This window comes from Ranitomeya variabilis, chromosome 7 (genome assembly GCF_051348905.1).
Source record: "Ranitomeya variabilis isolate aRanVar5 chromosome 7, aRanVar5.hap1, whole genome shotgun sequence".
In the NCBI taxonomy this organism is placed as follows: Eukaryota; Metazoa; Chordata; class Amphibia; order Anura; family Dendrobatidae; genus Ranitomeya; species Ranitomeya variabilis.
The window spans coordinates 191,246,338-191,273,196 of NC_135238.1; the positions used below are offsets into that span (position 1 = coordinate 191,246,338).

General features: G+C 43.2%; 1 protein-coding gene across 1 annotated transcript in view; it reads left to right on the top strand.

The window, feature by feature from the left end:
* The window catches only part of FRZB (frizzled related protein), a 44,837-nt gene that overhangs the window by 11,316 nt on the left and 6,662 nt on the right, over nt 1-26,859 (top strand). The window contains exons 2-3 of the mRNA XM_077272579.1: nt 14,394-14,453; nt 25,463-25,528. Coding sequence (XP_077128694.1) covers nt 14,394-14,453; nt 25,463-25,528 — 126 coding nt within the window. The remainder of the gene's footprint in view (nt 1-14,393; nt 14,454-25,462; nt 25,529-26,859) is intronic.

A 26,859-nucleotide genomic window follows, 5' to 3' on the forward strand; every position in this document is an offset into this window, starting at 1 on the left:
GATCTGAATAGCCATCGTCATGGACTCATTCAGACTCGCAGGCACAGGGAACCCCACCATAACATCCTTAATGGCATCAGAGAGACCTTCTCTGAAAATCGCCGCCAGGGCGCACTCATTCCACTGAGTAAGCACAGACCATTTGCGGAATTTTTGGCAGTATATTTCAGCTTCATCTTGCCCCTGAGACAAGGACATCAAGGCCTTTTCCGCCTAAAGCTCTAAATGAGGTTCCTCATAAAGCAACCCCAAGGCCAGAAAAAACGCATCCACATTGAGCAACGCAGGATCCCCTGGTGCCAATGCAAAAGCCCAGTCTTGAGGGTCGCCCCGGAGCAAGGAAATTACAATCCTGACCTGCTGTGCAGGGTCTCCGGCAGAGCGAGACTTCAGGGACAAAAACAATTTGCAATTATTTTTAAAATTTTGAAAGTGAGATCTATTCCCCGAGAAGAATTCAGGCAAAGGAATTCTAGGCTCAGACATAGGTGCATGAACAACAAAATCTTGCAAATTTTGTACCTTTGTGGCGAGATAATTCAAACCTGTAGCTACACTCTGAAGATCCATTTGAAACAGGTGAACACAGAGCCATTCAAGGATTAGAAGGAGAGGAAGAGAGGAAGGCTGCAGTATAGGCAGACTAGCAAGTGATTCAATTAAGAGCACACTCAGAACTAGAGGGAAAAAAAAAAATAAAAATTGTAGCAGACTTCTTTTTTCTCTCCTTTCTCAGCCAGTAATTTAACCCTTTTTTGGGCCGGTCAAACTGTCGTGATTCTCAATGGCGAGAGAACATAGCCCAGCATATATGAGAACTAGCTCTTGGAAGATGGAAACTATACTGACCATGAACTAAACCTGCCGCACAACTAGAAGTGGCCGGGTAGCATGCCTACGTTTTTTATCCCTAGATGCCCAGCGCCAGCCGGAGAACTACCTAATCCTAGCAGAGGAAAAGACAGTCCTGGCTCACCTCTAGAGAAATTTTCCCAAAAGGCAGACAGAGGCCCCCACATATATTGGCGGTGATTTAAGATGAAATGACAAACGTAGTATGAAAATAGGTTTAGCAAAATCGAGGTCCGCTTACTAGATAGCATGAAGACAGAAAGGGCACTTTCATGGTCAGCAGAAAACCCTATCCAAACACCATCCAGAAATTACTTTAAGACTCTAGCATTAACTCATAACACCAGAGTGGCAATTTCCGCTCACAAGAGCTTTCCAGACACAGTAACGAAACAGCAGCTGTGAACAGGAACAAAATGCAAAAACACACAAGGACAAAAGTCCAACTTAGCTGGGAGTTGTCTAGTAGCAGGAACATGCACAGAAAGGCTACTGATTACATTGTTGACCGGCATGAAACTGACAGAGGAGCAAGGTTATATAGCGACTCCCACATCCTGATAGGAGCAGGTGAACAGAGGGGATGATGCACACAAGTTAAATTCCACAAGTGGCCACCGGGGGAGCCCAGAATCCAATTTCACAACAGTGACCCTAATCAGTTCAGTGCTACACTGCCCCACCAGTTAATCCCTGATAAGTTTGTGGTATCCGCTGCATATACAGAGATGCCAAATGCTACCCTGTGGCCAGAGGAACCATGGTAACAGACTGTGGTACTAAGTCCCATGAGGTTGGGGTGGTAAAAGACTTAATACATTCCGTCACACTGGGGTGGGATTTTTCATTATTTTGGAACTTGTGGCAAAAGGGGGCTGTACAGAGTGTCTCGGACAGAAGCCAGATCCCTTGGGAAAAGACTCCATCAAAATCAAATATGGAGGAGTTTCCCCTAGGTGTCCTCGCTAGAGAGGTGGAAGAGATGGTGACAGAGGAGCCTAACTTCCCTGAGTTAGACGTGCCTGAGAGAACTTTTGGACTGCTCAAGTTCGCGATCTTACATTAAAGGGGGATTTGATAATGATACCATATCTAATAGGGATACTCAAGAGCCAGGGGTTGACACAAGGTTCTCACACTTTACAGTCAATGGCGATTTATTGTATCAGGTGACCAAATTGAGGGGAGGCGAGTTAGTGGAGCAGCTGTTGGTTCCAGGACCCTATCGACAGAGGGTTTTAGACATGGCCCATTCACATGTTTTGTGGGGACATCTGGGGGTAGAGAAAACTCAGGAGAGAATAATATGAAGGTTCTATTGGTTGGGAGAAAATATCAAATGAGGTTAAGAGAATGCTAGACCTTGGTGTCATAGAGGAATCAAAAAGTGGATGGTCAAGTCCCATCGTCTTGGTGCTGAAGCCCGCCAGGGAGTGGCGGTTTTGTAATGACTACCGCAGGCTGACCGAGGTGTCCAGTTGATGCGTATTCAATGCCCCACATGGACAAACTCATTGAGGTACATTACAACCCTCGACCTGACAAAGGGCTACAGACAGATCCCCATGTCCCAGAGTGCCAAGGAGAAGATGACCTTCTCGATGACTGATGGGTGTTTTCAATACACCAGAATGCCCTTTGGACTGCAGGGGATCCTATCTACCTTCCAGAGGGCTATGGATCAGATCTTGGCTACACATAAGAAGTATTCTGCAGCCACCTTGATGACATTGTGGTCTTAAGCCCTGACTGGATTAGTCACCTACCAAAAGGTACAGGCAATCCTGCATGCGTTGAGAAAAGCTGGGTTCACTATAAATCCAGAAAAGTGTGGTCAAGTCGATTCAGAAGTGGCCGCAACCACTTTCCAAGAAGCAAGAAGCAAGTGAGGACGTTTCTTGAAATTGTGGCATATTACCGGTGGTTTATCCCAAGTTTTGCTATAATTTCCGCATCATTAACAGATCTCCTTTAAATGGGCTGTGGATATACTGAAATATTACCTACTAGGCGGGAAGGTTCACACTAGTGTCAGACCATGCTCCTCTGAGATGATTAAGGGAAAAGAAGGGTAAGAAAACTAGGTGGTTCTTAGGTCTACAAAATTTCAGTTTCCACGTAGAGCATAGACAGACCCGGGAAGTTACACAGTAACGCAATTACTCTCTCCCGAATTCCGACTTCTTTCCAGCATGCTATGTGCTGAAGGGGTTAACCAGCCATTACAAGGTACTGGGTTTTTGGTGAGTAGGTGAGAAATAGGGACGCCTACTCACCATATCTCCACCTCAAGGGTGTGGTTGAGGAATTAAATGTGCAGCCACTGATTTTTTTTTCTGTGTTTGGCGAGGAAAGTCTCCTGACAGTGGCTCCAGGAGGAGCTGAAGATGCAGCACCCCAGAGTCCTGGTCGTTGCAGTATTGTCGCTCCGCCGCTAAGGGGAGTGATGGTATGTCTGATGGCACTAAAGGAGTTCACCTGACCAAGTATCACAGTCACACATTACACTTCACACTCTGGCCACCAGGGGGAGCAAAAGGTTCTATGTATTAGGCCACTCCTCACACTCTGGTAAAACTGGGGGTTGGATAGGAAGTTAGGGAGAAGCTGACTGGGTTTTGCCCAGGTAACATCTAGTGAGAGAAGAGGTTGCTTGGAAAAACACAGGGAGGTCCCTGTCAGGGGTGGGATCCTGACAGTGGCCTAGCACAGGACAGATTGTTATGGAGCCGTGCCTGCACCTCATTGCGGCGGCATCTTAAGAAAGGACACGAAGCGAAGTATATTGTGGAGAAGTGAGAAACGAGATCACAGCACAAAGGCAATAGAACCAGAAGGAGTCGTGCCCCGAGATCGGCAACATCCTTCTGAGGCGTGTAGCCGGCGGCCGGAACGCCGAGGAAGTAATAGACACTACCCATTACTTTGAACTACGGCAGGGCAGTTAACTTTAGGTTGGCTGCCTCACCTTTACACCTAATGAAGACAACGGAGGCAATTGTGGGAGAGGGGCATCTCTAGAGTCCCTATAAAATAACTCCAGGCCTACCCCGTCATACGGGTGCGTCCTATCCATATCATCTGGGGGACGGAGAGAGAACAGAAACATACATGACAGTTGTGAGGACTATCCTGTGGTGCTCAGCAGGGAATTACTACAACACCCAGGCACTAGTAGGTAGGCACTGATTTCCACCTGCAAAGGGAACTCTGGATGTGCCTTCGGACCGGCCGGTCTCAGCCAGCCCTGTTAGCAGTGCTCTGGATTGTGGATGCCGAAGCCTTCAGTAAAAAGGTAAAGAGACTGCAACCCTGTGTCCTCGTCATTTACTGCGACCTACACCATTACCATCTACCCATCAAGGGAAGCCCTGGGGACATACTTCACTTGTGGGAAGTTACACCATCTAGCTGCCATTCCATCACCCCAGCGGACCCCTAGCAGCGTCGGTCACCCTGACCCAATACCACAGGTGGCGTCACGAACACTTGACAAACTCTCACCTACACCTTTAATTGGACACCCCTTAGCAGGGCCACGGACCGGGTCAGACCACTGTGACATCCCCAGAACCGAGGAACCCGGTACTGAGTACCCCGCTGCCCTGCGTTTGGGGGCCGCTCCAAAGACATATGGTGGTCTGAGTGTGCGAATCCACAAAAATAAGGACTTTGCTGGACTTTATCTTTTGTTTTGTCATTATGCCAGAAAGGCCATGTTTATTTTGGTTAACCCTGCTATTGTTTATGCTGTGCTCTAATAAACCAGCAGGTGTTTTACCACAAGAAGCGTACCTCTATCTACTTCTCAAAGCAGCCGAGTGTGTCAACTCCTCACAATATATACATATATATCAAAGTTTCAGTACAAAAATAAAATCTGGCTGCTCTATTGCATTGCAAACTAGAGGGGTATTCTATGCAAAGATAAATCTTTATCTGTATTTGGGCTATTCTGTCATTCTAATGTGTTTTGTTTTGGGCAGTTTTGCCAAAGACCCCAAAGTTCGAACTCCATTCTAGATCTCTAACTTAATCCAGATCCCAGACTAGTAAAAGCAGTCTAGACCCTAGTCCAAATTCCTAAAATTAGTTAGATCAGACTACAAAATTAAATTAGACACTAGAAAATACCCTAAACTAAATTCAGACCACAAACCAGACCCTTACTATAGATTCTGATCACCCCAAAGTTAACTCAGACTTCAACCCAGACCCTAAAATAAATCTATCCTCTCCAATACCTTAAATTCCATCTCCAAACCATACACCAAAATCAGTTGAGACCTCAGACCAAACGTCTGTGTTTATTTACTGCTCTTCACTCTCAATAAGATGGGTTTGACTTCTTTTAAACATATCTGTCAGAGTGAAATACATGTATACTTACAGAGGTATTCCCAAAGAAATGTTTATCATTGGTAATGGACATCTGGTAAATAGCAGTGCAGTTACTTTTTTTTACCAGTGGCTTTCTTCTTAAATTATATTAGCTCCATACATGTGTTGTACCAGCTGACTCTGAGTTTTGCTTTCCAATGCCAAAATGTATCTGTTGCCCTCTTTAACTCTTTAGCCATTTTTGTATATTCACTAAAGTAGCAAGTGATTATTCTGATAATTATTAGAAATAATTATGTGAAACCTTCCTAGAGAGGGTCCCTGAACAAAGATGCATTACAAATAGAACTGATTTGATCGCTTCCTCGGAGGATCATCGCTATGCAAATAACAAGACAAAACAATCTTAATTTGAGCTCAAGTGAAGGTCCTTGACATTTCTTTTTTTCCACATAAATGTACATATTTATTGGTTTATCATATATTTTTTCATTTTTATTGTTTTATAATTTTTATTGAATATGTTTACAATTTTTTTTTTACTTTTTTGCTTAGCCCCTCTATGGGACTATTTTAACTTTTCAACCAGCATTTCAATGCATTATACCTGTCAGTGCTGCACTGACAGAAGCCTCTTAGACCAGAGGTGTCAAACTGCATTCCTCGAGGGCCGCCAACAGGTCATGTTTTCAGGATTTCCTTAGCATTCCACAAGGTGCTGGAATCATTCTGTGCAGGTGATTAAATTATCACCTGTGCAATACAAGGAAATCCTGAAAACATGACCTGTTGGCGGCCCTCGAGGAATGCAGTTTGACACCTCTGTCTTAGGGTACCGTCACACAGTGGCATTTTTATCGCTACGACGGCACGATTCGTGACGTTCTAGCGATATCGTTACGATCTCGCAGTGTCTGACACGCTAGTGCGATCCGGAACCCCGCTGAGAATCGTACGTCGTAGCACATCGTTTGAAACTTTCTTTCGTCGCTGGATCTCCCGCTGTCATCGCTGGATCATTGTGTGTGACAGCGATCCAGCGACGCGTTCGCTGGTAACCAGGGTAAACATCGGGTTACTAAGCGCAGGGCCGCGCTTAGTAACCCGATGTTTACCCTGGTTACCAGCGTAAAAGTAAAAAAAAACAAACCGTACATACTCACCATCTGATGTCCGTCAGGTCCCTTGCCGTCTGCTTCCCGCTCTGTCTGTCTGCCGGCCGGAAAGTGAGAGCAGATCACAGCGGTGACGTCACTGCTGCGCTCTGCTCACTGTACGGCTGCACTCAGTCAGAGCAGGAAGCAGACTGCAAGGGACCTGACGGACATCAGATGGTGAGTATGTACGGTTTGTTTTTTTTTACTTTTACGCTGGTAACCACGGTAAACATCGGGTTACTAAGCGCGGCCCTGCGCTTAGTAACCCAATGTTTACCCTGGTTACCAGCGAACCTCGGCATCGTTGGTCGCTGGAGAGCGGTCTGTGTGACAGCTCCCCAGCGACCACACAACGACTTACCAACGATCACGGCCAGGTCGTATCGCAGGTCGTGATCGTTGGTAAATCGTATAGTGAGACGGTACCCTTAGACCATGCTCTCAGCATGATCTAATAGGCTTGCCATAGCTGGCTGACCCCAGAGATCATCATGACAACCTTGGGTTGTGATGGCAATGATCGGGCCCTTGCGATAACGTTGCGGGGCGCTGACCATAAGGGACAGGGAGCGGTCTCTAAAAGTTGTAGGACCACAGGTCAGGTCTTCTCATTGACTCATCTCCTATCAGGTGGATGCAGGGCAGTCGGGCTGGTGTAGTCTGTCACTGCAGGTCATTTTAGGGTATAACACTTATCACTTGCTAGAGATTCCTCATCTCACAGAATGGTTGTCAGAAAGTGGTCTCTATCCAGTCACTCTGTCCTAGGGCCACTTCTTTCTTGAAGGGTCAGCAGTCTAGAGCTGGTCAACAGGTCTAACAGGTTCACTCCATGCAAATCACACAGGGTGGTCTACCTCACTCACTGTATTCACAAGGGCCATTGTTATTCCAGTTTCTTACAGGGCCAATGTCAAAATTTATTTTTCTTAAGACTAAATACTAAGTTTCCTACTGTGAGCATCCATCAAACAGAACATAGAACGCTTTAAAGCCAGATACTTTACTGGCTTTAACACAGTTCAAAAAACCGAACCAGTGTTTTTGTAGGAGGGCTCTTGGACAGGACAAAAAAGTGTGCACAATGTGAGAACCACAACACACAATGTTCCCATGGGTCCATATCATAAACTCGTGGAATGGTAAAGTGCACAGGCACCAAATTTATATAGTGTCTTGTCTTCAATTTTTTTGCAGGTTTCTTATTTGTAGCTTTCAATTTTGGGGTTGTGGTTCAATTTCGTCACTTTGTACATCAAATTTGCAAAAATGCCTGCGCTAGTTTTGATAATTTTTTTTTGCACATGTGATACATTTTGTGCGGTTTATTTTGAAGAAGTACTTTATAGTATAGTATTTTTCATACATTTACTACCGTACCTGCCTATGGCTCAAATTTAGATTTTCCTGTTCCATACTAGTTTACTTTCCAAATTTGTCTTAACCAGTCAATGTGACACAGGTTTGCATATGACAACGAAAAAAAAAAATTGTGCTGCAAAGATGTTTATTCCAAATTTATTACAGAGGTGCATGAGTTTCCCCTTTTACATCTCTTAAGACCCCTCATGTTATATCACAGTGAAAGCGACATTTTTAAGAAAATCAAAATATCCATTAAATGTCAGAAGTTGCCAACTAGGATAGAAGACGTTTCCTATGCAGATTTTACATTTTGGCTAATTTTGCGATTATGTGCCCCTTCAAATATTGCCAGATTCCTTTAAAGGGATTTTGCAGTAGTCACGGTAGGCAGTAAGTAAAGACAAGCATAAAGGATCCTAGGATTAATGAAACTCTTCTATTGAAGTCTAATGGGAAGTTTCTTTACACATTGTCAGTAGTCTGGCAAACAGTTGTTGCATAATTACTTCTGATGGATAATTTAGCCTAATTCAGTGTCGGCCAAGAGCCTTTGTGCGCGCGGCTTGAGGGATTCTCTGAAAAGAATGGGAGGACTCAAGAAAGGTCATTTTACTTGGCTGGATAGTGAATGAAGGATTTTGAATGTTACAAATTTGCTTCTAGGTTCAAACCAAAACATTGGAATCAGGGGATTTTGTGTTTCATTTATTTATTTTTTTGTATATTTTTTATTATGTCTGTGGCTCAGTGCTGAAAGTTTAGTTTTAGCCAGTTGTACTTCCTAGGCGCAGCTAAGTTTAGCTGTTTCTGTGTCCTCATTTTCATTCATTTGTTACTATCTATCTAGAGTGTCTTGAAAAAGTATTCATACCCCCTAAACTTTTCCAAATTTTTAGTTAAATGCATAAACTTAAATGTATTTTATTGGGATTTTATTTGATAGACCAACACAAAGTAGCAAGTATTTGTGAAGTGTAAAGCAAATGATACATGGTTTTCTAATGATTTAAAAAATATAAACTTAAAAATTGTGACATGCATTTGTATGTAGTCCCCTGTAGTCAAGATACTCAGAACTAAACTCCCGAGCGACCGATTGCCTCCATAAGTCACATAATTAGTAAACTGAGTCCACCTGTGTGTAATTTATTCTATGTATAGCAAGAGCTGTTCTGTGAACGCTACAGAGATTTGTTTGAGAACATTAGGGATCAAACAGCATCATGAAAACAAAGGAACACACCAGACGGGTCAGGGATAAAGTTGTGGAGAAGAGTACAGTACAGAGTTAAGTTCTAAAAAAAATAGCCCAGGCTCTGAACATCTCACAGAGCACTAATCAATCCATCACCCAAAAATGCAAGAACTATGGCACAATCCTAGACCTATCAAGACCTAGTCGTCCACCTAAACAGACATCCCAAGCAAGGAGAGCACTGAGTAGAGAAACAGCCAAGAGGCCTATGGTCACTCTGGAGGAGCTGCAGAGATCAACAGCTCTGGTGGGAGAATCTGTCCGCAGGACAACTATTAGTGATTTGCTAAACAAATCTGGCCTTTATGGAAGAGTGAAAATGGAGCGGCCCCCAGACCCCAGATGATATGGATAGGATGCACCCGTATGACGGGGTAGGCCTGGAGTTATTTTATAGGGACCCTAGAGACGCCCCTCTCCTACAATTGCCTCCGTTGTCTTCATTAGGTGATTTAGGTGAGGCAGCTAACCTAAAATTAACTGCCCTGCCGTTGGTTTGAAGTAATGCGTAGAGCCCAATACTTCCTCGGCGTTCTGGCTACGCGCCTCAGTAGAATGTTGCCGATCTCGGGGCACGACTCCTACTGGTTCTATCGCCTTTGTGCTGTGATCTCGTTTCTCACTTCTCCACAATATACTTCGCTTCGTGTCCTTTCTTAAGATGCCACCGCAATGAAGTGCAGGCGCCGCTCCGTAACGATCTGTCCTTTTCGCTAGGTCTCTGCCAGGATCCCACCCCTGACAGGGACCCCCCTGGATCTTCCCAAGCAACGCTCTTCTCTCACTAGATGTTACCTGGGCAAAACCCAGTCAGCTTCTCCCTAACTTCCTATCCAACCCCCAGTTTTACCAGAGTGTGAGGAGTGGCCTAATACATAGAACCCTTTGCTCCCCCTGGTGGCCGGAGTGTGAAGTGTAATGTGTGACTGTGATACCTGGTCAGATGAACTCCTTTAGTGCCATCAGACATACCATCACTCCTCTTAGTGGCGGAGCGACAGTACTGCAACGACCAGGACTCTGGGGCGCTGCAAAAAGAAGAAAGACATTTTTTGAAAGCAAACCATAAGATATCCTGTTTGCAGTTTGCAAAAAGTAATCTAAGGGACACAGCTAGCATGTGGAAGAAGGTGCTCTGGTCAGATGCGACCAATGAAGAACACGTTGGCCTAAATGTAAAAAGCTATGTGTGGGGGAAAACTACGACTGGACATCTCCCTGAAAATATTATCCCCACCGTTAAATATGGTGGTGGCAGCATATTGTTGTGGGGATGCTTTCCTTCAGCAGGGACAGGAAAGCTGTCAGAGTTGATGGGATGATGGATGGAGCTAAATACCGGGCAATTCTGGAGGAAAACCTGTTAGAGGCTGCAAAAGACTTGAAATTGGGCTGTAGATTCACCTTCTAGCAGTACAATGACCCTAAACATACTGCTAAAGCTACAATGGGTGGTTTAGATCAAAGCTTATTCATGTACGTGAATGCAAAGAAGAATGGGCAAACATTAGATGTCCAAAGCTGGTATCTATCTATCTATCTATCTATCTATCTACATATGTTTTATGAAAAAGACCCAACCATGGCTTGGCAAGCAGCAATTGTGTTAAAACTGCCAAATACATCAAAAACCTTGGCATAAAAAATTGGCAAATGATACATTAATGTTCTTTTTGCTGTTATCCAGTCATATACTTAAGGAATTATAAAACGAATTGGAATATAACTCACAAAGTAAGTGTGCAAATATTTAAGAAGAAATGCTTGCAACAGAATCATCATCATCTTCATTATTATTATAGACACTGTTACTCCATGTTTCGCATCAGTATTCTCAGGCCAAACCAGGAGCCGGTACAAATAATAGCTGAGATGTACTCCGTCTGGTGCATGGGTTGAACGAAAAATGCACCAATTTAGTACTAGTACTAGTAGGAAACAGTACCTCTTAATGAATTTGACACACTTTATTCCAGCTGACTTTTAATCAAGACCAGTCTTGATGAATTTTCCCCCTAAGGACTCAATCAGACATCAGTGATTTTTCTCATAAAAACTGATTGAGCTTCATCAGTATTTTTGATCAGAGCGTCATCAGGGCGTGGTCAGTATAAGTCAGATGAAAAAAAAATGGCGGTTTCTCAAGTCTCCGTGTGTTTTTACAGACCACTCGTTCCAAGGAAAAAAATTGGACAAGTGAACCACCCAAAGATTGTCATAGATACGAGTACTATCCATGAAAACGTAGCATTCGTACAAGAAAAAATGAAATGTGAATGAGCCCTGAGTGTTATCTGTCAGCCCTTTCTCTATGCACAAAAATCCTGCAGAATGGTTGGTGACAATTAAGGTCTCTGGTTCGCTCACCCATTTCCTGCAATGCCAGCTGCTGGGCAATACCTTCAATGCCATTGTCGTGAATAGATGAAAACAATCTGAAGGAAACTTTCATGGATCCTCACACAGAGTTTAGCGATTCCAGGTGTTTCAATATGATTCATCATTTTTCAAAATGCTGCAAAATTTGGAGCAATTTCACTCTAGTCCCATCGTTGTGTACTTTTTAGCGTTGCAGCATTTTTGTGACTTTTGGCGCCTATTGCGCCTTTTGATATCAAAAGTCACAAAAGCAGTACAACACAGGAAGAAGCCCATTTTTTACCTTGAGCCAAATTCATGAATCTCGTGCGCAGTTTTAATGAAATGGCAACTAATACAACAAGACAAAAAAGGAAAGTGACTTAATTCCTTTCCAGCAAATGATGAATCGGGGCTTTAGTATGGCAAACAATTTAAACTGATTGTTCAATAGGACAGCCATTACAAATAATCTCATAGTTACCAGCACAATCATGGTGTAGTCATGCTCGTGAAGGACCTCTAGACTATCCATGCTGCCCAATAGAAATAGAGGGAAAATGGTGGATCAGCCACTTTAATGAAAAGTAAAGGGAACTCTTAGGCCCCAATTCATCAAAGCTTTCATGCCAGAATTCTGTCGTAAAAGCTTTGAGGAGTTGCAAAATTTAGGGAAAACTCAGAGTTGCACCAACATTTTGTGACTCCCATCTCCCACAAAATGGGCAGAGCCGGGGTGGGACGCCACGGCTCTTCTAATTCATGATGAGCTGTGGTGCTCCCTACTCTAGAAATCTCACTCTAGTCCCTGAGAGCAGAATAATGTATCACTGTGATGTATCACTTGCTCGGCAGCTTTCTGTAGTGTTTTATCAGCAGGAGATTATCACTGCAGGACTAGGTGTCATGAGATAGGCAGTGCAGCTAATCTGTATAACCCCGCCCACATCACTGATTGGCAGCTTGCTTACAATGTACAGTGTACACAGGCCAATCTGGGGTGTGGGTGGGGTTATACACAGCTCAGCATTCAGAGAACTGCTAAATCTACAGCAGAGAAAACAGGGATTCTATCAAAACTGCACCAAGCAGCCCAGTAAGTGACAGATCGCTGGAATCAGACTCTCAGCTCCTACATCATGCTGCTCTCAGATTCCATAGCAAAAACTTGCTGATAGATTCCCTTTGCAGAGCTGCAGAAGTTCAGTTAACAATGCCGCCACTTACATCCAGTTTGCACATAGGACTTTCAGTGAATAGGAGTATTTATGTTTGCGTTGACCGTGCTGTCAATCACAGTGAGTCATTTTTGCAAAACTTGGACATTTCAACACTTGAGATCTGCTTCCTGCATCTTATACATTTATACAGTAATTATCCTATTACATGACATAAAATAAACAGTGCCCAGATGGCCGAGTCTTCCAATAACAAGTCTTTTATTCAGGTGACACAAGGGGTATATTTCTGGTATTGCTGAAACAGGAACATCTGACTGAGCGATCTATAAAAGCCAAGTGTATGTGGATGTTTGTAAACGGTAATGTTACTCACACCCCTCATCTCAAAACCTAACTGAAAAAATGGTAAATGTGGCGAATATATATTGCTTTATAAAATCCAGTTAGGCTACTTTCACACTTGCGTTTTTCAGCTTCCGTCTCAATCCGTCGTTTTTTGAGAATGCAGGATCCTGCATTTTCCCATAGACTTGAACTAGCGACGGATTGTGATGGATGGCCATCCTTCGCGTCCGTCGTGCACTGGATGCGTCGTGTTTTGGCAGACCGTCGGCACGAAAAAACGTTCAAGGGAACGTTTTTTCGTACGTCGGGTCCGCCATTTCCTACCGCGCATGCGCGGCCGGAACTCTGCCCCCTCCTCCCCGGGACTTTACAATGGGCAGCGGATGTGTTGAAAAACTGCCCACATTGTGCCAAATTTTCACAACGTCCGTCGGTACGTCACGCCGACGCTTAGCAACGGACCCGTACCGACGCAAGTGTGAAAGTAGCCTAACAGGATTAAATAATCGTCAATGATTTTTGAGAAATTGACAAATAGATCTGGTTAGTAAAAGTGTAAGGTCTCATCCAGACGTCCGTTTTTCACGTACGTGTTTCATCCATGGTTTCCAACATGAAACTTGTACCCGTTGTAATGTATGCAATTCACATGTCTGTGGGGCTTTTTGTGTTCACAAAAAAAATCACGTAGACATGTCAGTTTTTGATCAGAGTCTTTGATCAAAGTGACCCACACAAATCTGAGTCTGTGAAAATCACGGACAGCACCCGATGCCATCAGTGTACAGTCCATGTGCTGTTCGTGCCTAAAGGGAACCTGTCAGATCCGATAACGCTCCTATCCTGCAGATATAGGGTTAATAACGTTATGAAGGTGCCTGGTCACAGTACAAAATAGTGCGGATCGCGGGGGGGGGGGGGAGAATGGACTTTATTCCTCGCAGGAGGCGCTCGTTTTACTGCGTGGAGAGAACAGATTCATTTACACCAAGTAGAACAAATATGTATCTCTGACAAGTGACCGCTACTCTTTAATACAACCTTCCTCTCCTCCTCACCTTATGTAGAAGAGTAAAGTGTTGTAAATTTAATGGTGTTCTATAAGCAAGTAAAGTAAATAAATGTCATATCTTCATATACTAACCATAGCATTGTAGTAGTAGTATCCCCTTGATAGTCATGGAGAAGCAAATGATGGCAATGTAATTTACTGCATCTTATATTAATTCCTATGGTCCTGTGGAAATAAAACCTGTAGTTTTTCCTTCTGTTTCAGACAGTTTTGTGTCACTGATATCTCGGCGCACCTTGCCACCTATATCTGGTGATGACACTGATTTTGATTCCTCTGTAGTTATGTGGCTTTTACCAAAAACCTCGATGAAGGAAAACCATTTCATACGTGCAATGAAGTGCAAGTGCACACAACTCTGATACTGACCAGTAATAAAGTAACATTCTCAAAACACATGAAATGTTAAGAACTCTTTGAATATTGACCATCATTTTATTGACTATTGCTTTTTTTTGCATTTTAAGAATCCATGCCGGACTTTCCAATTGACTCAAACAATGGAAAATGCGGAGGAGCTGTGAGCGGTGAGTTTTCATGATTTATTTTAGATAATCATTGCTCTTATTAATTATACTGGATTCTGACACACAGAGAACCGCAGACATCACCACCATCTGGCTTACATCTCCTCATTGCGATGGCCTTCTGTGCCCTTCAGCAACTGCTTACCGATTCAGCCATATTCGTTTTCTTCTTAAAGATATAGGCGCACTCAGTGGCGTAACTAGAGTCCAAATGGGCCAAGATTTTCCCCACACTCCCCCCCCCATCCCATCCGACCCAGCATGTTGGTCAGATGTATTGGCCCTTGTTGTGTTTTAAATCCTATAAGGACCTACCAGTTGCTCATATTCAAGAGAATTGTAGCTGTTCTGCAGTATCCGGCGGTGTCGGCTACATTGCTACTGCATTCAATGTTTTTACATCCGTGCACCACCAGAGTTGATCGTTGGAAGGTGCTGTGTGTAGGACACCCACCGGTTTCTGACCACTCTGCATTGACCAGGCTATAGACTACAGTAATCAACTCAATCTCTTCTCTTGTTCAATAAAAGCTACTACTCTGTAAAGTTTACTTTAATAAGTCATTGTAAAGTCAAAAGACCTGAATGGATTAAAGAGTAACTAATCTTTGAATGTTTTTCCATATTAGTCGAGTACTTTAAATGCCTGCAGATCCTGAGACTCCCCCTGATCTGTCAATACACAGAGCTTAGGCCTCTTTCACACTTCCGTCGTTTGGCATCCGTCACAATCCATCGTTTTGGGCAAAAAAACGGATCCTGCTAATGTGCCCGCAGGATGCATTTTTTGCCCATAGACTTGTATTAGCGACGGATCGCGACGGATGGCCACATGTCGCGTCCGTCGTGCGACGGATCCGTCGTGTTTTGGTGGACCGTCGTCACAAAAAAAGTTCAAGTGAGCGTTTTTTTGTCCGTCGTGTCCGCCATTTTCGACCTCGCATGCGCAGCCGAAACTCCGCCCCCTCCTCCCCGGACTGCAGAATGGGCAGCGGATGCGTCGAAAAACTGCATCCGCTGCCCACGTCGTGCAAAACTTTCACAACGTTGGTCGGTATGTCGGCCCGACGCATTGCGACGGACCCGTACCGACGGAAGTGTGAAAGAGGCCTAAGGCCATGTGCACACGTTCAGTATTTTTCGCGTTTTTTTGCTATAAAAACGTGATAAAAACGCGAAAAAACGCTAAATATGCCTCCCTTATGCTTTCTATTGAATCTGGACCCCTGCTCTTTGTGCATGCTTAGACACATTGTGTACTGTTCATAGGTCTACTGACAATCAGTGGGGGTGTCAGGACCCGGACCCCCACCAATCTGCAAGCAATGAAAGTGCCTGCCAAATATCATAATACATATTCCATCTGTACTTACTTTTGATTGATACTTAAATTGCAGCTCTCACAGATTACTTTACATAGCACTATCCCCAATTTCTACATTTGCACGATCTGCCTTTAGATCTCTGATAAGTCTCCTAATATTATATTATAGATCTATAAAAACCTCCGTATGGTCAATTTCTAGAGCGAAGCACTATAACATGTACACTCCAAAATTGTAATATCCCAATTATGCAAACATCAATTATGGAAAGACATCATTGATTTGTAAGCCGATAATTACACATGATCTACATGATCAGCGTCTTCATTCAGTTCACATCCCTAAACCTATTCCATACAATCCCCGCCATGTAATCTTGCTCTACTGATCTCATTGTGTTTGGTTACCATAATTGGATTTATGACTGAGCTCACATTTCTTGTGAACTGAGCTAGTCTCTAATTAGCCAGAAGTTTTGTAGGGACCTCTTGTGCTCAGATAATGAGTGTGGTGACACATGAGCCTTGGGCTCTTTCTAAGTCCCAAACTCAAGTTTGACTTCTGAAAAAGTTTTAAATACAGTAATTTCCACCTGCTCCTCCGGTATATCATCGGGGCATAAAATGATCTTACGGAAGCAGCATGATGCGCTCATCTAGCATTATGTTTTATTTTAATTTATTTATTAACTTTACAATGTTCACTGGGCAGATTAAAGCAGAATGTTACACTTCAGATTGTTACAGATACTCTAATACCGAGTGAAAGACATTTTTTCGTGTTACTTCATTTTGCTTCTATTCGTAATATTTTTATACTTGACTTTAAACTTTTATCCACTTTTTTTCATTCTCACCTACAAACTTGACCATTGACCTGATCACTGATGTATACTGCAATATGCTTTATGCTGACAGAGATCTTATTAGGATTAGTGAGGAGCGAATGTGCTGGAATAATGTGTTATCCGCCCATGCTCCGGTGTTATCCGAGTATCTTGGCCGTGCCCGAATAATATGTTTGAGCCTCTGTTTTGCAGCTGTCTAGGAGCCCCGAGTCATGCTGCCGCAGGGAATTGAACATATTATTCGAGCATGCCCAAGACACTAGGATAACACGTGAGCATGGGTGGATAACACCTTATCCCAGCACGTTTGCTCATCACTAATTAGGACCAACTGGTGTGCTATTATGGTGGACCTAGGGGCTATTGTTGGGTCCCCAGGTGCCATAGCTGCTATCCCGGGGGTATTGGTAACAGAGGGAGCTCCTGTTGATATTAATTTTATAGTGATCTGGGTTAAATTGCCATCAGAGTTATCTCTAATTCCAGCCGTTGCAAAAAAACCACCTGTCAACCGCAGCATAGATTTACATGTATGAGGATTTGCATCGGTATTTCTGAATGGAGCTGTTTCTGTAGCATGTGCATGGATTTCTGAATCCCGCATTCAGACAATGTACAGTGTATGTTACAGTTAAAGATATTTCAGATATTTCAGCTACAGATTTTCTGCTTGCTGGTATATCCTTATGGTGCTTTTAGGGGTTGTCCACTACCAGACAACCAAATTGGCCCGGAGAGGTGAAAAAAAATAAAATTACCGTAACTGTATACTCATGCTGTTAGACCAGCACTATTCCTCCATACTAGCCAGCTGAAGCGCCCGCATGTCCCCACCAGATGTTGATAGCAGCAGACCAGCAGATACGAATCACTGACTATGGAGGTGAGGCACCGGTCCAGGAGGGGAGTATCATTTATTATTTATTTTTAGTTCCCTGGGTCCATTGATAAATGGTTTTCCAGTAGTGGACAACCCCTCTAAGATATGCATCTAGGCAAGAAGATACTTGAAGCAATCTCTTACATTTATGCCATTTTTAGGCGCCATAAATGTTTAGAAGATGCAGATCCCACTAATGGTACCTGCATCTATCTTGAGATTGGAGGTCTGTCACAAGCAGCCGTCAATGGAGAGATGGTTGGAATTTCCATAAAAATGAATGGCAAATCTGTCCACTTCTCCACTACAGTGGCACACATCAGGAACCCATTCTTAAGTTAGATCGGGTCCCATTGGTACCACATCTACACATATCCAATACATTTATAAACATATTAGGTGGGTATGGGCGGACAAGACGCATGTTTCTGCATGTTTTCAGTAGTCAAAACAGTTATAGTATCAAAACTACAGCAAGAAGCCCAGTATGTGACCCGGCATTAGAATCATGGTGTCATCACTACTGTGTGCTGCCCTTACATCAGGCAAATCAAATTTGATGGTAGATTCCATTTTTTAAGTAAAAATGTGACATAGCCAATATCACTGAATTCCTGTAGGACACAACAGAAGCGCACTTTCATATTATACAGATGGCTTTTCCCAGACCTGAGACCTACAATTCTCTGATGAGGTGAGGACGTGGTCTGAAATACAGACCAGCTGAGAACCAAAGTTATATTTTTCATTCAAAGTACGGTAAGCTTTATTTTTGCCTTTATAATGCCATCTTTGTTCATTCATTTCTTCACACTTGTACTTTAAACATGTAACCATTTTTGGGCATTTGGCATGGACGGTGCACTGCTCGGTGCCCAGATATGTTCTGACCAAATAGTATCTGTCTAACACTGTCTAGTCTAGTGTGAAAAATGTCTAACTCTGCCAGTGGAACGCAGCGTGTGTCAGCAGGATTCTGGTAAAATAATCCAGTCTTATAAAACACTGGTTTTATGCTTTTTCTATTTAGAGATCATTTGTCTGAAATTCATACTACAGCGTGTGTCTGGGTTAGATGATATTATTAGGTTGTTTACTATTTGGAAGTGACCATTTATTGCCTTGCCAATAGAAGAGCATTAGTTAGTACACATAGCCTCCTATATACAGTGTGAACCCCACATAGCGTCCTATATACAGTATGAGCCCTCACAAAGCCTCTGTATATACAATATGATCCCCACTTAAAATCCTATATACAGTATGAACCTCATATAGCTCCTATATAAAGTGTGAGCCCCACATTTCCTCCTTACATATAGCGTGTGTCCCCACAGCTTCCCTACATACAGCGTGAACCCTCACATAGCCTCACTGTATACAGCCTCACTATATACAGTGTGAGCTTTTATATAAAGCATGTGCCCTACAAAGCCTCTAATATATAGCATGTGCAACATTATAGCCTCTTATATACAGCATGTGCCCCACATAGCCCCTTATGCACAGTATGCACCCCCACATAGCTTCCTATATACAGTATGAGCCCCACATAATGTCCTATATACAGCATGAGCATCCCACATAGCCTCCTATACAGTGTGAGCCCTCACATAGCCTCCTATATACAGTGTGATCTCCACACACTGTATACATACAAATATCCCATACCATGAAAAAAACAACCCCACATACTCACCTTGCTCTTGTTCCCCTGATGCTCTGCTTCTGTCTCCTGTGCACTGAGTCTCAGTAGCAGCACAATGAAATGACGTAAGCGCATCAGCTGTCTCACATGCTGATTGGTGGAAGATGGAGTCTGTGGAGGTCTGTGGACCCATAATACACTAATGTATTCACCTCGGTCTGCATCCTGAGGATGCCGATAGCGGTGACAACGCGTGACGGTGGCGACAGATGGACGGTGAGTGGGGGAGGTCATGGTATGGCCCGTGGGCCACTGTTTCAGCCCTTTGGCTGTCTCGGTCTGAGGTCCAGACTGGAACAGCCAGAGGACCAGATGTGGCTCAAGCGACACAGTTTTTCCCAATCTACCCTAGAAGGATGAATAAAACTATTGTTTTTTCACTTGGACCCTTTGATTGCTGCCTCCATGTTTGCTTATATTGTATACCCAGAGGATGTTTTTGGCTACAGGCTTAGGAGACATTGCATCACTAACTGAAGTCTGTGCTGCTTTTATTTTGTTTGCAATTTATTTATATGGTTATATACTGTATTACTGCAAATTGCTAGTTTTGTTTCATTTGTCCAGCACTATGCCCTGCCAAAGCCCAAAAAGATTAATTAAAGACAATCTTTGGGGTCTAATTATTATGCAGATGGGTCCTGGGAGAGGGCGCCTAGCTGTATGGCCCAGAGTTTATAGCTCCTAAAGGTTAAACAGGATGGAGTATGCATGATGAAGAGAGTGCCCCGGGTGGGAGTTCCAGAGCATCAGCCTCAGAGAGTATAAGTACCGGCCATACTGGCAATATACCGTAGTTACCTGGAGGTGAGAGAAGATGCAGAGTCATGGGTTAAGTAGAGAACTCTTGCTAGCTGAACTCTAGTGTTGAGCTAGGTTGTGGTGAAATAGTGAGGCATAGTGAAGACAGAGAACAAATAAAGAGAAAGGGATTGAATCTGTGTATGGAAAATGTTACTCATGATCAAGGAAACGTTTGAGAAGATGTGTACTCGCTATCTAACGTATATAACCCTCCTCAAGTTAATGTTCAGTAGAAGGTTTATTTTGAACTGGTGGTCTCCCTCATTGAACTGTCAAATATTAGCGGTTACATGCAGCCTGCACGGGTGTAGTGCCCCCAAAACACAAGTGCACACACCCAGCCAGGACCCCCATTTTCATGTAACGTACCAGGGTGTAAAGGTGTAAGGAATGAGTAACTCACCCACGGCTACCAACCTCCCGCGCCACGTTACATCATCACAGATGAACCGACAAAGATTAACCTACAGCGCGGGAGAACTTCAAACCTGTGGGGGAGTATACAGGGGGATTCAGGGGGTTATATAACCATTGATGAACTGCAGGACAGGTGCTGATTAAGGTCTTAGTTTTAGTTGACACAGAACAAAACTAGTGATAGGTTCCCTTTAATAGCTACTAAGGAGCAAGCTATGTTGTAGACCAGTTAGACAGGTGATTCCTTGGCAGCTCCTCCGCTCCCGCTGCCTGAGAGTGACAGGTTTCTCCCTGCGTGTGTCTATAGTGAGAGACCTGCCACTTCAGGGCTGCTAATCTAAAGTATGGCTTGGCCCTCAGCAGATATTAAACTATGTTTTTTCTGAAATGCAAGAGCATTTCAGAGTGAAACATATATGGTTGGAATTGTACATCCCAGAGGTTTATCTTAGTTTCACCTGTTACAAGAATTCAGTTTTGGGTCTCCCCCCTCCCTCAAGCGGTTTGAGTAGTTGTCATGTGACCACTCATCCATATTCGATTTGCACACTTACGGTCATGTGCCGACAAGCTGCTCTTCATATTTCTCTCAATGTTCAGTGAAAAACTGAGAGAAGAAGAAAAACTAGGTCTCAGGTGACTGTAAGTATGAACATCGCATATGAGTGAAGTTGCCATGTGATGACTGCTGGAACTAGCAATCAGAGCTGAATCCTGACATGCTATTAGGACTGACATGCTACAGGACTTAATTTTATAATTAAATGGCTTGTTCAGGCGTGTGATGAAAGTCTGCAGTCACTCTAAGAGACTGCAGGCTTCTTCTGAGTTGTCACATCATGTGCACTGCACACTTTTTGAATTCTCCCATAACGGCGGCAAGAGTAGACGATCATGTGAGCACAAGTATGTGATTTGCAAACTTCCAGCCACATTCCGACTAGAGTCCTGTCTCGCTCTATTCATATTCATTGAGCAAGGCCACGCATGTCTAGTTGGCATGTGACCACATGTATGTAAATTGCATACTTGCGGTTTCATGACCTCCAGCCCTCACCACCGGCACCAGAGAATCCTGACAGCGTGCAGGGCGCGCTATGAGAATTCACAAGTCTGCAGTCACATACAGTAACTGCAGACTTTCATCAGAAACTTGGACAACCCCTTAAATGCTCCTAACAAATAAAAACATAGTAACACTTAACTTGTCAGACGACACAACACTTTATTAACATAGACATGTCTCACGTAGTCTTGCAAGTTATGGATTGTTACAAGTGAAGAGGATCAGAACCAATAACAGCTTAAGAATACATCACCAGAACCACTATCAGTACAGAATAATATCAGTAGAACCCCTATCCGTACAGAAATACAGCATCACAACCCTCAGTCATCAGTATAGAAATACATTACCAGAACCACCAGCAGCTCAGAAGCACAATTAGAATCACCATCAGTACAGAAATACATAATCAGAAGAATCACTAGCAGTACAGAAATTGATCACAAAAAAACCCATCAGTACATGAATACATTGCCATAACCACCATGATTAAATGAATAAATCACCTGAACCATGATCAGTACATGAATACATACCCAGACCCATATACATTTGTATGACATGAACCTACAGCTCCTAGTATGTACTTAACAATGATAAGGAGATGCTGGGAGTTGTTGTTATAGTCATCATCATACTGCAGACCATACAGGTACCACAGTACTGATGAGAATTATTCAGTACCACAAATAAACATTTACATCTAGATATCTTCTAAATTACATAGTCTCTTATTGGAATCATTCTTTTTCTTTTCTTCATCTTGTCCAGACACCATAATGACGATTCAATCTACAACTAATCCCAGCATACTTCCATTTTCTCTTGTCTTCTACAGCACAGCCCTACATAGCACTGTGACTATAATGCTCCTGAAAAAAATATCTGCCATACTCTGAGCCCCTGAATAATTAATTGCCCCTCACCATGCTGCACAAAATATGACTTCCACACACTGTCCTTCTTATAGTAAATGCTTTAATCACTGCCCCCTCCTTTCCATACTGGGCCCTTTCTTCACACTGTCCTCTCTCACACTATATTCCCCCTAGAGTACCCAGACTGTATACTTTGCAACCTCATCACATTTCCCTTCCTCAGCATACTGTCCCCCAATGATGCCATCTCTCTATACTGCCCCCCACACTACCCAGTCTCTATTCTGAGTCCCCTCACACTTTTTTCTCCTCCATACTGTCTACTTGCACTATTCCCCTCAATAGTCTCCTCACACATTTCCTCCTCCTCATTTGGTTTCCTCAAACATCCATCCCCTGCTATCCATACTGTCTCCTCACATATTTACCCCTTGATGTTTATTCTATCCTCCCCTGCTTCCCATACTGTGTCAGGACCCATCCCCCTCATTTGTTCCCCATACTGTGCCTGCACCCATTCCCCCCTCTCTTGCACCCAATAAGGTGTCCACAACCATCCTTGCCTTGCTCTGTATGCTGTGTCTGCACCTATCCCTCCTCACTCACCATACTGTGTCTGCAGCCACCCCTTCTTGGTGCCAAAACTGTGTCTGCATCCATTACCCCTCCCTTTCTCCCAATACGGTGTCTGCAACCATTCTCTCCTTGCTCCTCATACTGTGTCTGCACCTATCCTCCCTCACTTCCTAAACTGTGTCTGCACCCATCCCTTTGCTTGCTCCCCATACTTTATCCTCAAATCCCTTCCCTCTCAATTTCAATAAATCTTCGGTGTCTTCATCTCCACTGGAACACTTACCACAAACATTGTAGGCGCTGGCCAGTGACATCAGCAACGTGATCAGATCACGCTGCTGACTTCGCCCTCACCTGGAAGTGCCGGCATCTGAAAGACAGGAGTACAATTGACTGCGGGAGGCGGCACCTTCTGTGAGCCAGCTGTCAGCTTGACAGCCATCTCAGAGAACTGCAGACTCCCACTACAGGAGGTGGCAAAATGAAGTCATTGGTGAGACATCTCTGACTGCCACATCAGACTGACTGATGGCGTCCCCCTGCCGGCTGTACCCGGGACAAATGCCTCTGATGCAGCCACTGTCTGTGTCAGCTGTCAGGTACCTTTTACTAGTTAAATATTGGTTCTTTCTTTATTTTATATTATTCCGTAATCTTACGAAAATGTCCTAAAAACCCAAATTTTGAACATGTAACATTTTACCTGTGTGCAATTTTCCCAATGTAAAGAGCTGTAGAATGTGTCAATGGCATAAAAATAAAGATCAGTAAAATGATTATTATTGGACAGTTTGTTTAGCTTAGTATTTTTCCTTTTTCACTTCAAAGCCTGAAAATAAGACTATTGGTTAGAAATCCCAAATTTCCTTATGTGACTATAAAGTTTTCTTTTTTTTTTTGTCAGTTCTGGCATTAGACAGGGATTAACAGATAACTCTGTTGCTGCCCTGGAATGTTTGATAGAGCAAAAGCACCACAATTCATGCTCTTGAAAGCAAGCACAAATGTTGGCAGAATGTCTGGCAGATACAGTGCTATAGACACAGTAACCATTGAGTGAATTTCAATGAGCTGCTTTTTCTATAGGGATAAGAGGTCAGTGAAAGTGCAGAGAAAATGACTAAATCACAAACTTCATATAGTACTGTAAATAACGTGGTAATTTCCCTTCTGCACGGGAAAGAAGCTCACTCAATGTACAGCATGTTCATACTCTAGAAATTAATAAGGGTTAATAAACTACCGGACAGCAGTTTTGAATATGCTGGGGGCGCAGTTTTTAAAATGGTCTCACTTTTGGGAGTTTCTGATATATAGGACCCCCAAAGTCACTTCAAAACTAAATAGGTCCCTAAAAAATAAGTTTTTTAAATTTCCTTCTAACAATGAAAATTGATGATACAATTTTAAACCTTCTAACATCCTAACAAAATAAAAGATCATTTTACAGAAGGTGCTGATGTAAAGCAGGCATGAGGGAAATGTTATTTAGTTACTCTTGTATGCGGTATTATTATCTGGATTAAAGGAATAATCTATTCAAAGTTTGAATATTGCTATGTGTTTTACTTTTTTGTCAAATTTCTGGCAAAAAATACCAACCTAAATTTACCATTAACAAAAAGTACAATGCGTCACAAAAAACAAAATAACTAACATATGTTGAAACGTTCCAGAATTACTGCCACATAAGGGTATGTTTCCACGGTCAGGAAACGCTGCTTGTTTGACGCTGCGCAGAGCTGCAGCGTCAAACAAGCAGCGTCCAGATGTTCCAGCATAGTGGAGGGGATTTTATGAAATCCCGTCTCCACTATGCGTGGAAACCCGCACGCGGCGGCCCTGCGACTACGGACATGCTGCGCGTCTTTTCAGATCGCAGCATGTCCGTACACCTTGCGTCCCCGCAAGGCATATCACAGGGCCCTATGGGAGAGAGCGATCATCCGGGATGTGAAGAGTTAACACATCCGGCATGATCGCGTCCCAGAAAGGGGGCGGGGTTTAGCGCCGAGCGGCTTCGCCGCTGCGGCGATACCGCCGGCCATCCTGACAGTGGAAACATACCCTAAATTGACACTGGTCAGATTTGGAAAAATTGACTTGGTCACGGTTTACAAAACGTGGCACCTTATCTGATCACATTCACTCATCACTAATTATTATATTTATTTTATATCTATAGGATTTAGCATAGGTTTGGATCATGTGATTGTTCAGGAAAATGCCAATTCCAGCATAATTTATCAATGTTAACTGATGATGTCCAGATAACTTTGGTTTCTTTACTTGCTGCAACATCAATGAACCAATTTTGAGTGTCCCATAGTTCTCTCTACGGCTATTGTCATCGCGATTGTTGATTTTAATGAATGGGATTAGAACAGATCAGGGGTTACATATTGATAATTGCTATACTCTGAAATTATGATGGGTTTTTCGTGGCAGGATAATCAGTGTGGGCTTACCTTTTGAGTGTTAATGCCATTTTCTTTTTTTTTTTTTCAGAGCATTGTAGATGTAAGCCAATGAAAGCTTCACAAAAGACTTATCTCAAGAATAACTACAACTATGGTGAGTGAGAAAGCAGATTTCTTATCCCATGTTGTACTCTTAACGGAAATGCATCAGATAAAAATCAGACTTTTGTGGGGGGTTTTAATCTGAAAAATTGAAAACTTGCAATTTTCAAACTTGCCACTGCGGAAAATTTATACTCGTATAAAGGTACCTTCACACTAAACGATATCGCTAGCGATCCGTGACGTTGCAGCGTCCTGGCTAGCGATATCGTTTAGTTTGACACGCAGCAGCAATCAGGATCCTGCTGTGATGTCGTTGGTCGTTGAATAAAGTTCAGAACTTTATTTGGTCGTCAGACCGGCGTTTATCTTCAGGTTTGACACCAAAAGCAACGATACCAGCGATGTTTTACGCTGGTAACCAGGGTAAATATCGGGTTACTAAGCGCAGGGCCTCGCTTAGTAACCCGATGTTTACCCTGGTTACCAGCGTAAAAGTAAAAAAAACAAACAGTACATACTCACCTTCGCATCCCCCGCCGTCCACTTCCCACACTGACTGAGCGCCGTAAAGTGAAAGTGAAAGTACAGCACAGCGGTGACGTCACCGCTCTGCTGTTAGGGCCGGCGCTCACACAGTGCAGGAAGCGGACGCCGGGGGACGCGAATGTAAGTATGTACTGTTTTTTTTTTTTACATTTTACACTGGTAACCAGGGTAAACATCGGGTTACTAAGCGCGGCCCTGCGCTTAGCTACCCGATGTTTACCCTGGTTACCCGGGGACCTCGGCATCGTTGGTCGCTGGAGAGCGGTCTGTGTGACAGCTCTCCAGCGATCAACAGCGACGCTGCAGTGATCGGCATCGTTGTCGCTATCGCTGCAGCGTCGCTTAATGTGAAGGTACCTTTACTGTTTTTGCTACTCAGTCTCATTATCATAACAGGCAGGATTACAATGACAGCTAATAGTTCAACATACAGAAGATAACACAGGATAACACAATAGGTGACGCCACAGCTCCTCATTACTGCACAGTGGTCTTTGCACACGCTCATTAGATGCTATAATACAAAAGATAAGGAATGACACAGTCTATTGTTGCTCATGTACATGTGTATTTCCTGAAAGAGCAGGAAATATAAGTCTAGAATAGTCCCAGTATAATGTAACTGTATAATTACATTTATAATGTAATAAATGTATATAAATACATTTAGCATAACAACCTCATTTAAACTGTAGGTCAACGTCTGATGACATATTCACTTCAAATGTGTTCCCTTATTTGAACAGTCTCTATTTGATTGTAGGATCCCTTGACATAAGCTGATCTCCATTCACCCTCCATTCAGACTATAAGATAATGACATTCAATCATCAA